The following is a 13,984-nucleotide window of genomic DNA, read 5'->3' as shown; positions in this document are numbered from 1 at the left end:
GTGATGACTGGTACAATTCCAAACAGCTTAGTTTAACAAACTTTGTTTCATTTTGTACCACACTGAATTCCTAGCTTGTGCGCCTCTCCTCTAACAGCACATGCTCTGCACTGCCTTGGGGAGGCACGTACATGCACATTCAGTACATTTCACAATCTGCTTTTTGCTGAACGGGGTGGTGGTTTTCTCAATGGCTTCTGCTTTTTAATTCACAATATTGGAGCTCATTCTAAAATCATACAATTAAATAAAAACAATTTTATTCCAGTATGCACCATCTCAAGGAAAATTCAAAGCTAATGTGTTTACACAATGCCAAGACTTTTCTTTTAAAAGGCCCAAATTTAACGCATGACACACAGAAGAGATCATAAATTACTTTGGCTGAAAATAATTTTTTTTTTAAAAATCTGACAACATTCGGCTTGCAGGTTATTCTATATAATTTAGATACGTTCTTTAAAAGGAGGATGGAGCAGCCAGGCCATCTTTTCCATGGTCACGTAGGAACTACAATATTCTTGGCTAATAAAAAGAGAAGAGCAAGGTTTGCATTTCCGCCAGCTTGCTCCAAAGCTTCAAGAGCTTCCCGCATGGTAAAGCCAGCGCACAGAATCTGGTTAATGTCTGCCGCAGGGAAAACGGGCAGCAGAGGAGCTCTGGAGTGCACTTCCAGATTGCTGATTGGTGGGCAGAGCAATGGCTCAACAAGTCCACATGGTGGCCTTGGATCTTCAGGATTTGAGGAACTGTCAGTTCTTTCAGACACTGCTGTTAACAGGCTCTGAGCATCATGAGGAACATCATCCTCCACCGTGAGCTCAGGTGAACGTGATCTATTCAGCTCTAAAGACTGACTGGCTGGAACTTGGTCGTTTACTAAACATTCAGGTAAAATTTCTGCCTGCTCAGTACTCTGTAGTTGATCAAATGTTGCAACTGAGCTCAGAATGACAGAATTACTCTTACTTGATGACTTCTGTATCTCTAGAGCATCTTTTTCAACAGTTGACTGGCTGCTAGTTAAAATCTTGATGCTAGCATTTTCTATTCCCATAGCATAAGATAGTGCCCCTGCTAGCCCCTCAGGGTTCACATGTTCAGGCATCACCATATGAAAGGAACTATTTAGATCCCCACTCTCTGGATCCACACTTTCATGATCATCATCAGAAAGCTCCTTGCATTCCATTTGCTCTTCAAGAACAGTTTCTGGCTGACCTGTGTCTTCTTCAGACATAAAAATGACAGAATCTCCTTTACTATTTATAACCAAAAGTTCATGAAGCTCCTTCAACGCTGCTGTTAAAGATAAACTCGGCTCTTCAGTGGATGCTGCTGTATCACCGTTCAGCTGATGAATGTCAGAGGAGGAAGAGCTATTTTCAGCTGATAAATTATGTAACTCAGTACATATTGCAGTCATTTCAACATTGGTGTCAGGCTGCAGTAAATCACTAGTGGAAACCGGGTTACTTGAAAATACAGACACAGAGGGGTCATGCTTTGATGACTCCATCTGCATCAAAGAACAATCTAAGTTCAGAACAGATCCACCAATATTCTTCGCTTGAGCGTTCTGTTTGCATGACAAGCTATGCACTGTGACGACAGACTGCTCAGCTACATCTGTTTCCATGAAGGTTTCTGTATGTGAACAGCCACAGGATGCAGACATTGGGATATTTTCTTTCCCACACAAAAGCTCTATATTCTCCAGCCCACCTTCTCTTCTCTCAGTAAGAGAGTCAATGGGTGATTCTGGATGGATGTTTGTAAGGCCTTGCTCCCCCACAGCAGGTAACTCAAGGGCACTGACATTACAAGGATGTTCTGGCTCAGTTGGTTCATTCCGTTTATCCAGACATTGTTCACTCACTGGTTCTTTGTATGTCTGAAGATCCAAAGGAAACTCATTCATTTGGTTCGGATCCAGCTGTTCTGAAGGCAATGGTACATCTAGAACCGCCTGCTGCCCATTCCTGCTGGTGGCATCAGACAAACTGCCTTCTCTTGTCACTTCCATAGGAGATTCCAAACCATGGGCTTGTTCTTTAGCATTATATTTCATTAGATGGTCAGCGGCGACTGTTTTTTCAAGTGTATTCTGTGAAGGTATAGTTGGACTATGACAGTCTACTGCTCCAGTCTGGATAGCATGGTCATTGTGTGCTGAACGAGCAGCATGATCAGAAAGATTCTGTAACAGAAGAGGGTCTGGAGCTAGCTGACATTCAGCTGGTGACTCCAAAGACTTCACAGCTGTAGGATCAATTATCTCTGCTAGACTAGATTTGTGTGAGCAAATTGAAGCAGGGGCGGAGATGGAGTGATCAAGTAATTGATTTGTGGGATTACAGATCTTGGAACTTAGTCCTGAAGAATGGACTGGACTCTTAAATCCATCAGAAGATGGTAAAGATGGCATTTCCAGTGAGGTAGTTTCTTTATCACTATTCTCTATACATGGATAGAAAGAGAAAGAAGTAGTTAGGATTATAAGAACTATTACATTTTCCCGTAATATAACAATTTCAGAATACATTTTATCAGAGGGGTAGCCGTGTTATGTATTTTACAGAATATATTTTGTATATCAGTTTGATATGCCATTTCAGTTTGGTAACTGCACCTTAAGTGTCACTTTCTCATGAATGTACTGTGACTAGATCAGATGCAACAGCCCTTCCAGAGCTCTTTGAATAAATGCAAATTTGGTAATTAAATTACAAGGGCAGATACGTTATTACGGGTGAGTATGAGAGAGACTGGATGAAACCAGGCTGACTTTCAGATCTCAGGATGTTTGCTACGCTCACAATTAGAAGAGACATTTTAACTAGTAAAGCCAAGTATAATCTGAAGTCATTGAGAAAAAAAAAAATCCCATGATTCCAGAGCAAAAACATGCTAAATTAAAAAAAGTTAAGATCCCAACTCCTCTTCCAATCCTCCCACCAAATATTACATACAGCCCCTTTAACAGGATAAATGTTCAGGGTATTGTGTGTATGTGTGTGTGTTTAGGGGTGGTGGTGTTAGCTTGTATAGCTACTTGTTGGTTTGTTGAAGTTTAAAAGCAACTTCTATAGAAGAAGTTTATCCTTTTCCATTTGGAAATACCTGCTCCCTTCCCCTAGCCTCGTTGTGCTTCATAAGAAACAAGAGGATGCTTTCTTTGTCTGGATATCAGCAAAGATGTGAGAACTACAGCAAAGAGAAATGCCACAGAGTAATAAAAAGCCACGGTTTATTATTTGTTTTAATTTCTCAGAGCGGTGGATAAAAAGCAAGATATTTAGAGTTCACAGAACATTTACCATCAGATTATAACAATTTTAGGAGTAGAAAAATTGTGGATCTAAATTACTTGACAGCTTCCGTCTTCATTCACTTAACATTTATTTTCTGTTCCAAGCTACTGATGTCTGCCATAATGGGAAGAGGCAGGTGGTTGCAAGTTCACCTCTGAGCAAAGTCAATGAGTTCAAAACATCTATTTTCACGGTGATAAAATAAGCAACCTGTAAAGCTTTTTAATTACAGAACCCAAAAGGGCCTCTGAGAAACACTTGCATCAGTACAGAAAGGACACATAGTAATACAAAAGAGATTTAGCATTTAATCGTGCAATTCAAATGCATCATGCTGAATAACATTCTCCCAAGGGAGTGTGTTTTCAAGGTGTAATAAAGTAGTATGCATATGATCTAGTTGTGCCCAAGACACTTCAAATTAATCAGACAGCTCTGCATAATAAACTTACTGCGAGTGTTTAGGTACAGACGCTTCCCGACTTACGCAAGCATTCCGTTCCGGAACGCCTTGCGTAACTCAAATGTTGCGTAAGTCGGAAGTGTATACCCAACCATTATGCAACGCCCTCCACCCCCAACCTCCTATTTCTAGCTTTCCGTAAGTGCGGATTTGCGTAAGTTGGGTTTGCGTAACCCGAGGGGCATCTGTACTGCTAGCCCTTTAAAAAAAATAAAATAATCAATTGCTATAACTTGTTTGTTAAACTCCGCACACGCAACCATTACAACCTAAAGTTGTAGCCTGTCAGTTAGGAAGCTTAACATAACCATACAGTTAACCAGGTTTCTTTATATTGTTTATTTCTTTATATTTGTTGTCAGATAAAGCCCAGCCAACCAGTGGCCTATGGTTGTATATTGGTAACCTGACTTGCTGTCAACACCAATTAATTTCTTTAAAAATCCAGAATGAATACAGATATGACTGTGCAGTGGCCTTTCACCTCAGGAGACCTGTGTTTGAAGCCTAGCTGAGGACACAAGTAAATATCAGTGTGCTGGTGTCCTTCTAGTTCTTGTTTGTGTACATTGCAAAGTACCCACGCAGTTCAATGTGACTAGCCATCTCTGCTCAAGAGTTTCAGGTTTATGCACCATAGGTGCTGTGGGTAAGAAATAAGGTGCATTAGGAAAGTAGTGCAGGAAAGCTCATACAACTATTAGCCCCTCCTTTCCATGAACCAATGGTTTAAACAAATGCTTAAATGAGGAAAAAAACCCACACTATAGGTTTGTTACATTTATCTAAAAGAGGTGGAATGTTTTCATCCTCTGAAAGGAATGTGCTGTCAATTTCACATTCCATAGGTTTCTCCATAGTACTGTTTAAAGCAAGGTTAGCACTGCTGCTGGCAGTGTGAAAGTTGTGGTGAAAGCTATAAATACCTGGTCTGTGGCCCACTCCAGCTGCAGTACACACACACTACATGCATCAAGGCTTCTGATGTTCTGTTTGGATTAGGAAACACAACACACCAAAACTTGTGTTAGCAATTCAAAGCACACAACATGCATGGTTATAGTCTTGTGACCTCTCTCTCTCTCTCCCCTCCCCCAGCTTCTTCCAATATACGGTTCTGAACGGGGAGTTCCTTGTGGTCGCTGCCTTCCAGAAGCTCGGCGGGCCATTCCGATATAAGAGCGTTTGGGCACTTTGCCATGTTGAGTCAGAAAGGAACTGCTCTTCAATCAAGTTAAGGATTTTACTGTACTATCATTTGATCAGTACGGCGTGCAGGAGAAGCTACGTATTCGATACAAATACACAGCACAAGGCATGTTTAACGGCATGCTAGCTCGCTGTGCACTGCTGAAAATACACAGCAGGCACATTTCAGAGAAGCTGGAGCTGGGGACAGTGCAATGGTTCCTGGATTCTGCTGCCAGCAACTTCCTCTGTGCCCCTGGGTACATCACTTACCCATTATGTACCTGTATCCCCATTTTACATATGGGAATACCAGCCTCACAATGGGTGTGTGGCCTGAAGGTTATAAGATTTAAGATCCTTGGGTGAAAGGCACCAGAGAAGTGCTCAGTCTCAGCCGGCAATACTTTTTCAGAACGCCACAGTGACTGAACAGATGTAGCCAAGGGTGAAACATGACTAACAGCAGCCATCTTCACGCAGAAGGGAGGATGTGTTTGATCAACTGTGGATCTGGTTATTAGTTACCTCAGATAATTTCTATTTACCAAGAAAGATGTATTACCAACAAGTTAAAGTTGTATTCATTTATTTTTGCTAAGATTCTGGGTAAACGTATCAGCTCTCAGGCTCTTGTCAAATTTCCAGCATGACCTTCAGTGTGACAGTGAGTGTCCCTACACTAGAATCTCTCTGTCCAAGTTTCCTATTTCCAACCAGCTATCCAAAACGTCTAGCTGCGCTGCCTGGTTTGTCGTCATCTGTCTCTGTGCACAGGTTCCAAAACTCAGCGGCCTTTAACAGGACCAGCAGGACAACTGAGGTAATTAAGATGCACTGAATTGCTTTCCTTCATTTAAATCTTCAAAAAGTCTTCCTCCTTTTAAATAGATAATTGGATTGAGTTCTGCTGACTAAACACGCTCACATGTGCACCTGGGATTTGCCTGAAAGTTTATGCCTGTCTTGTAAGAAGTCTGGTTTGGTCTCCTCGAATACCTGTTTCCATTATTTTCCATTTAGATCAAGCTGGGACATGGAGTCTCAAAAGAGGATACATTGGGCCACTCCTGTTCTACTGGTTGCGCAGCTGATCTTAATGTAACTATCACAAGTTGTGATTTTAACACAAAAAACATTTCTGTAAATCCTCCAGCCTTCCACACTGTCACAGTCTTTTGCGGGGTGAGCAGTGAGGCCTGTGCAACAGAATGTTAGTGAAAAACAAGACTGGGATTTGTGTCTCTCCAATTAACACTACACTCAGACCCCCATCCGCACAGCCCGATTCTTTGGAAGGGGAAGTGGGACAGGGTCATTCCCTGGTGCAGCGGAAGGTGACTTTGTTGACAGGGTATCTGTAATAAGGGTCTAATCAGTCAGATACATCAGGGAGTTGTATCCACGTAGACAACAGAAGTAGTTGGTGTCCTGCCAGACACCTGAACATGGTCTATCAAGGACCAACACATGGCAGAATCTGCAGAAGGATTTGTTTTCTAACACTGTCAAGGAAATCAATATAATTAATGGGAACGTACTTGTCTCCAGATAAAACGCACCATATTTGATAGGGTTTTCCCTGTGCTGGAAAGAGTAAGGGCAACAGACGTGATGGGACTGCCTGTATACTTAGGCATTCTAGATGCAAGTACAGCTATATAAAGGGGCAGATTACTTCTATATACCAGTGGTGCTCAAACTATGGGATGAGTCTCCCAAGGAAGGCATGAGATGTGCGTGGTTTTTTTTTTTTTTTTTAAAAAGAGCTCTGGCTGTCAGCCCTGGGCTCGTGCAGAAGGGCCGTGCACACCGGGTGGTGGGGGATGGGTTAAAGGGGACAGCCGGAGTCCCGCCGCCCTGGGGCTGACAGCTGGAGTATTGCCACCCAGGCTTGGGCTCTCCTCCTCCCCACCCCCCAAAACCTCAACAGGAGGTGGTGATGGGGGGCTCCAGCTGTCAGCCCCGGGGCAGCAGCAGCAGCACAGAAGGAAGGGTGGCAATGGGCACTAAGTCTCCTGTGACAAGTGATATTGACAAATATCACTTTTCACATTGCCACGCTTACTTCTGCACTGCTGCCAGTGCAGCACTGGCTTCAGAGCTGGGTGCCCAGCCAGCAGCCGCTGCTATGCCTTCAGAGTATATGACTTTGGGGGGTAGGAGATTTGCATAAGCGACTACAGACACAAAGAATGGGGGGGCATGATCAAAGAAGTTTGAGAACCACTGCTATTGCTAGGTTTTGTTGTAGTTTTGCTGTCAATATCCTAAAAATCTCATTGATTACAGGGAGTTGGCACCATCTGAATCCAACAGGGGAGAAAGCATTGCACACTGTTGGAAGAGTACAAATCCTTGAACAGAAATGGAGTTCACATGGAGAATCTGGTACTTCACGGTAATGAATACATTGATATTGTCTCTGCAGGACTAATACCAGGATGACACTGGCATCTAACTCCAAACTCCGAGCCCCTCTGAGGTGGGTCTGAAAGGGTCGAATAAGGCTCAGGACTAATTCAGGTGTATTCAAATGAGAATTTTACTGATCTAATGATGTACAATGCGATAGCTAGCGTATCATGAACCAAAAAGGAGTCAAAATTCCAATCACTATAAAAGTGCACAGGAGGTCCTGCAGGAAGAGGAGTCTTTTAGGGCTGAACTATATCCTCTCTCTCTTTCTCTCTCTTGGTTTTCTTGGTGCCATCTGCAAGCAGCTAATATTTTGGAAAGGAGGAGGATGGTGCAAGAGTTAATATTCTGACAACTCAATATACAGCTAATAATTGCCCACAAATGTGAGGTTTGTCACATCTAAGACTCAGTAAAAACACTCAAAACAAAACCTACCTTACTTCATTTTATACATGTATGTTACAGTATTTCACAAGTGCTACAGAACAACTAGAGATGATGATGATCTGTTCTATTTTAAATCCCTCTGTTAAATCCCTCAGCTTCCTTCCAAGCTGAAATGTTACGTGTTTGGTCTCAACCCCCAAGGTGAGACTGTTGGCAAATAATGAACAGTTGAGCATTTTTAATTATATTAGCACAAAAATGCTTTTGATAATAAGTTATTGCAACTTTTTTGCACTCGACTAACAGCTTAATTTTAAAACCTCAAACTTTTTAGGTTGATTGTCCTCAGTTTTGAGGGTCAGAGAAAAATGAACCTTTGGTTTTGCAAAGTCACAATCTGACTGATGAGGCTTTGGAAAACCAACCTTGGTTTTACCTATCTCAAACATTTTAATGGGAGAAAAAATAATATTTAGGGCTGTTGATTAATCACAGTTAACTCACGCGATTAACACAAAAAATTAATTGCAATTAATTGCACTGTTAAACAATAGAATAGCAATTGGCATTAAATATTTTTGGATGTTTTTCTACATTTTCAAATATATTGATTTATATTGCAACAGAATACAAAGTGTACAGTACTCATTTATTACAAATATTTTTACTGTAAAAAAGATAAAAGGAATAGTATTTTTAAATTCACCTCATACAAGTACTATAGCGTAATCTCTTTATCATGAAAGTGTAATTTACAAACATAGATTTTTTTTGGTTATATAACTGCACTCAAAACCAAAACAATGTAAAACTTTAGAGCCTACAAGTCCACTCAGTCCTACTTCTTGTTCAGCCAATCACTCAGACAAACAAGTTTGTTTATATTTACAGGAGATAATGCTGCCTGCTTCTTATTTACAGTGTCACCTGGAAGTGAGAACAGGTGTTCACACGGCACTGTTGTAGCCCGTGGTGCAAGGTATTTACATGCCAGATATGTTAAACATTTGTATGCCCTTTCATGCTTCGGCCACCATTCCAGAGAACATGCTTCCATGCTGATGACACTCATTAAAAAAAAAATGCATTAATTAAATTTGTGACTGAAATCCCTGGGGTGAAAATTGTATGTCTCCTGTTCTGCTTTACCTGCATTCTGCCATATATTTCACGTTACAGCAGTCTCAGATGATGACCCAGCACATGTTCGTTTTAAGAACACTTTCACAGAAGACAAAACGCAAAGAAGGTACCAATGTGAGATTTCTAAAAATAACGACAGCACTTGACCCAAGGTTTAAGACTCTGAAGTACCATCCAAAAATCTGAGAGGGAGGAGATTTCGAGAATGCTTAAAAGAGCAACATTCCGATGCGAAAACTACAGAACTCGAACCACCAAAAAAAAAAAAAGAAAAAAGAAAGAAAATCAACCTTCTTCTGATGGCATCTGACTCAGATGATGAAAATGAACATGCCTTGGTCCGCTCTGCTTTGGATCATTATTGAGCAGAACCTATCATCAGCATGGACGCATGTCCTCTGGAATGGTGGTTAAAGCATAAAACATATGACTCTTTAGTGCATCTGGCACGTATATATTTTGCAATGCTGGCTACAACACTGCCATGAGAACACCTCTTCTCCCTTCCAGGTGACACTGTAAACAAGAAGCGGGCAGCATTATCTCCTGCAAATTGTAACCAAGCTTGTTTGTCTGAGCGATTGGCTGAACAAGAAGTACGACTGAGTGGACTCGTAGGCTCTAAAGTTTTACATTGCATTCAAAACTAAAACAGTTATTTTTTGTACATAATTCTACATTTGTAAATTCAACTTTCATGATAAAGAGATTGCACTATAGTGCTCATATTAGGTGAATTGAAAAATACTATTTTGTTTTTTACAGTGCAAATATTTTTAATAAAAATAAATACAAAGTGAGCACTGTACACTTTGCATTCTGTTATAATTGAAATTGATATATTTGAAAATGTAGAAAACATCAAAAAATATTTAAATAGATGGCATTCTATTATTGTTTAACAGTGTGCTTATGTTTAATACAATTAATCATGATTATTTTTTTAAAATCGCTTGACAGCCCTACTAATATTATTTTACATTTCCTGTTGGAGGTAATGAGATGAACCTAAGACACCAAGTCTGGCTCTAGAGTTTGCCAGGGTTTGGTGATGGCAAGGCTGGATCCAGGTTATGATTTGTGTCTCTCTCTACTTGTCTGTAAACTAAGGGCATGTCTGCACTACAGGGGCTACTGTGGCACGGCTGCAGCTATACCAGTATCTCCTTAGCGTAGATGCTTCCTACAGTGATAGGAGTTTTTCCATCGATGTAGGTAATCCACCTCCCAGAATGGTGGCAGCTAAGTCAAGAGAAGAATTCTTCTGTCGACCTAACAGTATCTACACTGCGGGAAGGTAGGTCAGTAAAATTGCAGCGCTCAGGTGTCTGAATTTTTCACACCCTGGAACGGGGTAGCTATGCCAACCTAACTTAAGTGTAGATCAGGTCTTTGAGACAATAAAGACTTAAGATTTGTCTTAAACATTCAAGGATGTAGTAAACTATTTCCTGTGTTGATGTACTGAACCTCACAGTTCATGATATAGGCCTTACTCTAAAGATATTTCTTGTATGTACAAATTTTAAAGTAGATTTTCCTTAAAAGATGAAGTGATCCACAGGGCACATGACAACAGCCCTGCGCTGCCCCTTAATACAAAAGACCTAGTTCTGAAAATAAGTCATTATTTACTCCTTACACCATGACTCTGTAGTTAGAGGAAAAGCAGAGGGTTTAGCTAAAAGAAAACTAACACAATATAAAAGCAATTCTTGCCACCGCATCTCCACTCAAACAGCAAATCTAAAAATTAAAGTGTGTCTTCAAGTAAGAAACTAATTAAAAATCAAACAAAACCATTACGTTAAGGTTGACCTGCAAAAGCTTTTTTTAAAAAAAGCACAAATTCATTTTTCAATCTTAATCATGGATAAAGGACTGGAAGGTTTTTTCCTTTAACACCTTTGAAGTATCAGGATTGCAAAGTTTGGCCTTTCCTGATTTTGATCACTGGGAGGTCTAAGAGATGCATATTTTGAGCTATTAACACCTTAATTGACTGGAGGAGAACGTTGAATCCTTAAAGTTTTTTCACTCAAACCATGTCTCATTGAAGTCAAAGATGCATTAACAAAAACAGAACCACAACGTTTCAAACAGCCTGGCTAACTGCTCAGTCTTCTGCTTTTAGGCCATCACTATGGCCAGATCTATACCTAAAACTTATGTTGACCTAGCTACGTCACTCTGGGGTGTGAATAACTCACTACCTGCCCCTCCCTGCCCCAAGAACCGTAGCTTATGGGGTCTAAATTATCTGTTATCACTCAAGAAAGAGATCTTGGAATCATTATGGACAGTTCGAAAACATCCACTCAGTATGCAGTGGCAGTCAAAAAAGCTTAACAGACTGTTAGGAACCATTAAGAAAGGGATAGATAAATAAGGCAGTAAGTATCATAATACCACTATATAAATCCATGGTACGCCCACACCTTGAATATTGCATGCAATCCTGGTTGCCCCATCTTAAAAAAAAAAAGAAAAAAAGAAAGAAAGAAAAGGAAAGAGGTACAGAGAAGGGCAACAAAAATGATTAAGGGTATGAAACAGCTTCCATCTGAGAAGAGATTAAAAAGACTGGGACTGTTCAGCTTGGAAAAGAGATTTCACATAACATAAGAATGAGGGGTCACTCAATGAAATTACTAGGCAGCAGGTTTAAAAATAAACAAAAGGAAGTGTTTCTTCACACAGTGCCCAGTCACCTTGTTGCCAGGGTATGTTGTGAAGGCCAAAACTATAACTGGGTTCAAAAAAGAGTAAGAGAATTTCATGGAGGATAGGTCCAGCAATGGCTATTGGTTAACATAGTCAGGACACAACCCCATGCTCTGGGTGTCCCTAAGCCTGACTGCCAGATGCTGGGGCTAGATAACAGTAGATGGATCACTTGATAATTGCCCTATTCTGTTCATTCCCTTTGAAGCACCTGGCATTGGCCACTGTCCGAAGACAGGATACAGGGCTAGACAGACCACTGGTCTGACTCAGTATGGCCTCTTATAAGCTGACTTAAGCCCCAGTACAGATACCACTAGGTTGACAGAAGAATTATTCCATCAACCTAGCTACTGCCTCCCGGGGGGTTAATTAGATGCAGCAATAGGAACACTCACTCCATCACCACAGCAAGTGTCTACACTACAGTGACACAGCTGCAGCATCACAGCTCTGATGCTATAGAGCATCTGCAGTGCAGACAAGCCCCATTTCACTAGTTCTCCAGTCATCATGGCCTTCCAGTCCAGGACTGCAATCTGCACACCTTTACAGCTTCTCTCATGTTGTAAAGCAGTAAAAGAAGGGGCATAAGCTCATCATTTTTCTCCTTTGCAGGTCACCTTTAACACCAAAGATGTAGGTTAGGATACAGTAAATGTAACTCCTCAGTTGAATAAATAGGAAATCAGATTTTCAGAGTTGCAGAGTAAAGTAATATTTCAGCTCTGAGATACCATCGCTATTCACCAAAGAGAAACTGAACCAGTATAGGTATTTCTAAAAAGAGTTTAAAAAATTCATATATTTATGTAGCTGCAGAGCAAATAAATATCAATTGACAATTCTGTAACTGCTTACTACAATTTTCCTTTAGCATTTGTATAGACTGTGGGGATTAGAGCATGGCTCATGGCTGTTGCCACAAGGCCCCCCTTTAACGCTTCCTCGCCCATTAAAATGGGTAAAATAATCACTTAACTGAAATTGTCCCCTTGCTGTACATTAAAAACAACAAGATTAATGGACTATGGAGGCAGGGAGGATTGGGAGAGCTACTAGTCAACCACAAAGAAAGACCAAGTTAAAATGGCACAGCAACTCATCGGCCTCTATTGTCCACAAAGAGAAATCTGATTTAGATCTCCCAAGGAAAAGAGTGCAGCAACCAGGAGGGTCTGCAAGAGAGGGTAAAGTCCCCCTGCTCATCACTGGCATTACATTCAGTAAGATGCACTAGAACAGTTGAGAAAAGTGAGGAGCTTTCTAGTGACAGGACACAGAGCTGACATGTTACTGATAGCACTCTGCCGACTGTTACTCTGATTTGGCTCCTTGTGGTACCTGCTTCCTCTACAGATTTCTGTAGAGCTTCTGCCAGTTCTTGGTCTGCAATCTCCTCCGGCCGCATGTCCTCCCGCCCTGGCCCATATGCCAGTCTTGCACACTCTGGGAGCTCCCCTTCTGGAAGGAAAGTTGTCTGAGATCCCGTGGTACCAATCACTAGTACATTCTTTTTGAGATCAATGGAACACTGGGAAAAGAGAACACATGCAAATGATGTCTTGGTAACCGTCAGTCATAAAACAGGACCAGAATACATAAATTAGTGACACATGAAACAATGCACTAGAAAAAGTCACTTCCAAACATCAAGGGGTTAACACAGTGAAAAGTTACATGAACTGGATGAAGGGTCAAGGTGGTGTTAACTGGTAGATCTAAAAACAAATGCTGGGAAGAAATAGCTCAGCAGCCTGTGCCTTCAATGTGCCAAGTGGCTTCTTACAGCTGCTCCTATTAGCCAACTCTTGAATAATTATGGTCCTTCTGCTCTTCAGCCCTACTATGATTACGGCTACAAGTGAGGACTTCCCAGAGTCTTTATTCTAATTGCTCATGTACAGACCTCAGAGGATTTTCAGGCACCAAGAGTTCGGAGCAAAGACCTTTAGGCTGGGACAAGATACAAAGTATTTACAACCTATAAGGTATAAGTGCTTCCCCCATAATCTATGGGAAAACCATGTCAACATGTCTCGTCAGAGGTTTTTTTAATCCTAAAAAATTCATAAGGATGATAATGATTTTACATTTAAGGACTTACGAAAGAGCCAAGGATTGTTTGCAAAACAAGCACCAATTGATTCCATTACCTGATGTCTCTTAAGCATATCCAGTCCTAGAAGCATATCCATGGGCTGTTCTTCAAGGATAGAGAAAGAACACGGCAGAAAATCCCCTTCAATCTGAACCTGAGCTGAAGCACACAGAAAACACCATGTTACCTGCCCTCCAGCCTCTAGAAGTGCTCAAGCACCACAGCATGAGGATTCTACTGTAT

The 13,984-nt window shown here is 41.0% G+C and overlaps 1 protein-coding gene across 4 annotated transcripts in view; it reads right to left on the bottom strand.

Moving 5' to 3' along the window:
- Positions 1-238: 238 nt before the first annotated feature.
- LOC120387903 (protein DDI1 homolog 2) overlaps positions 239-13,984 on the bottom strand; it is a 34,946-nt gene continuing 21,200 nt past the window's right edge. The window contains exons 7-10 of one of the 4 annotated variants that reach the window (XM_039509288.1): positions 13,797-13,900; positions 12,985-13,174; positions 4,704-4,766; positions 2,325-2,460 (exon numbers count right to left, since the gene is read on the bottom strand). In XM_039509288.1, the coding sequence (XP_039365222.1) occupies positions 4,750-4,766; positions 12,985-13,174; positions 13,797-13,900 (311 nt within the window). In that variant the 3' untranslated portion in view covers positions 2,325-2,460; positions 4,704-4,749. Of the gene's footprint in view, positions 2,461-4,703; positions 4,767-7,492; positions 7,689-12,187; positions 12,264-12,984; positions 13,175-13,796; positions 13,901-13,984 lie in introns of those variants that run through there. The other 3 variants (XM_039509285.1, XM_039509286.1, XM_039509287.1) reach the window with 3 other exon arrangements.

The sequence above is a fragment of the Mauremys reevesii genome, linkage group 21, assembly GCF_016161935.1.
Source record: "Mauremys reevesii isolate NIE-2019 linkage group 21, ASM1616193v1, whole genome shotgun sequence".
NCBI lineage: Eukaryota > Metazoa > Chordata > Testudines > Geoemydidae > Mauremys > Mauremys reevesii.
This window is presented reverse-complemented; position numbering and strand designations above follow the sequence as displayed.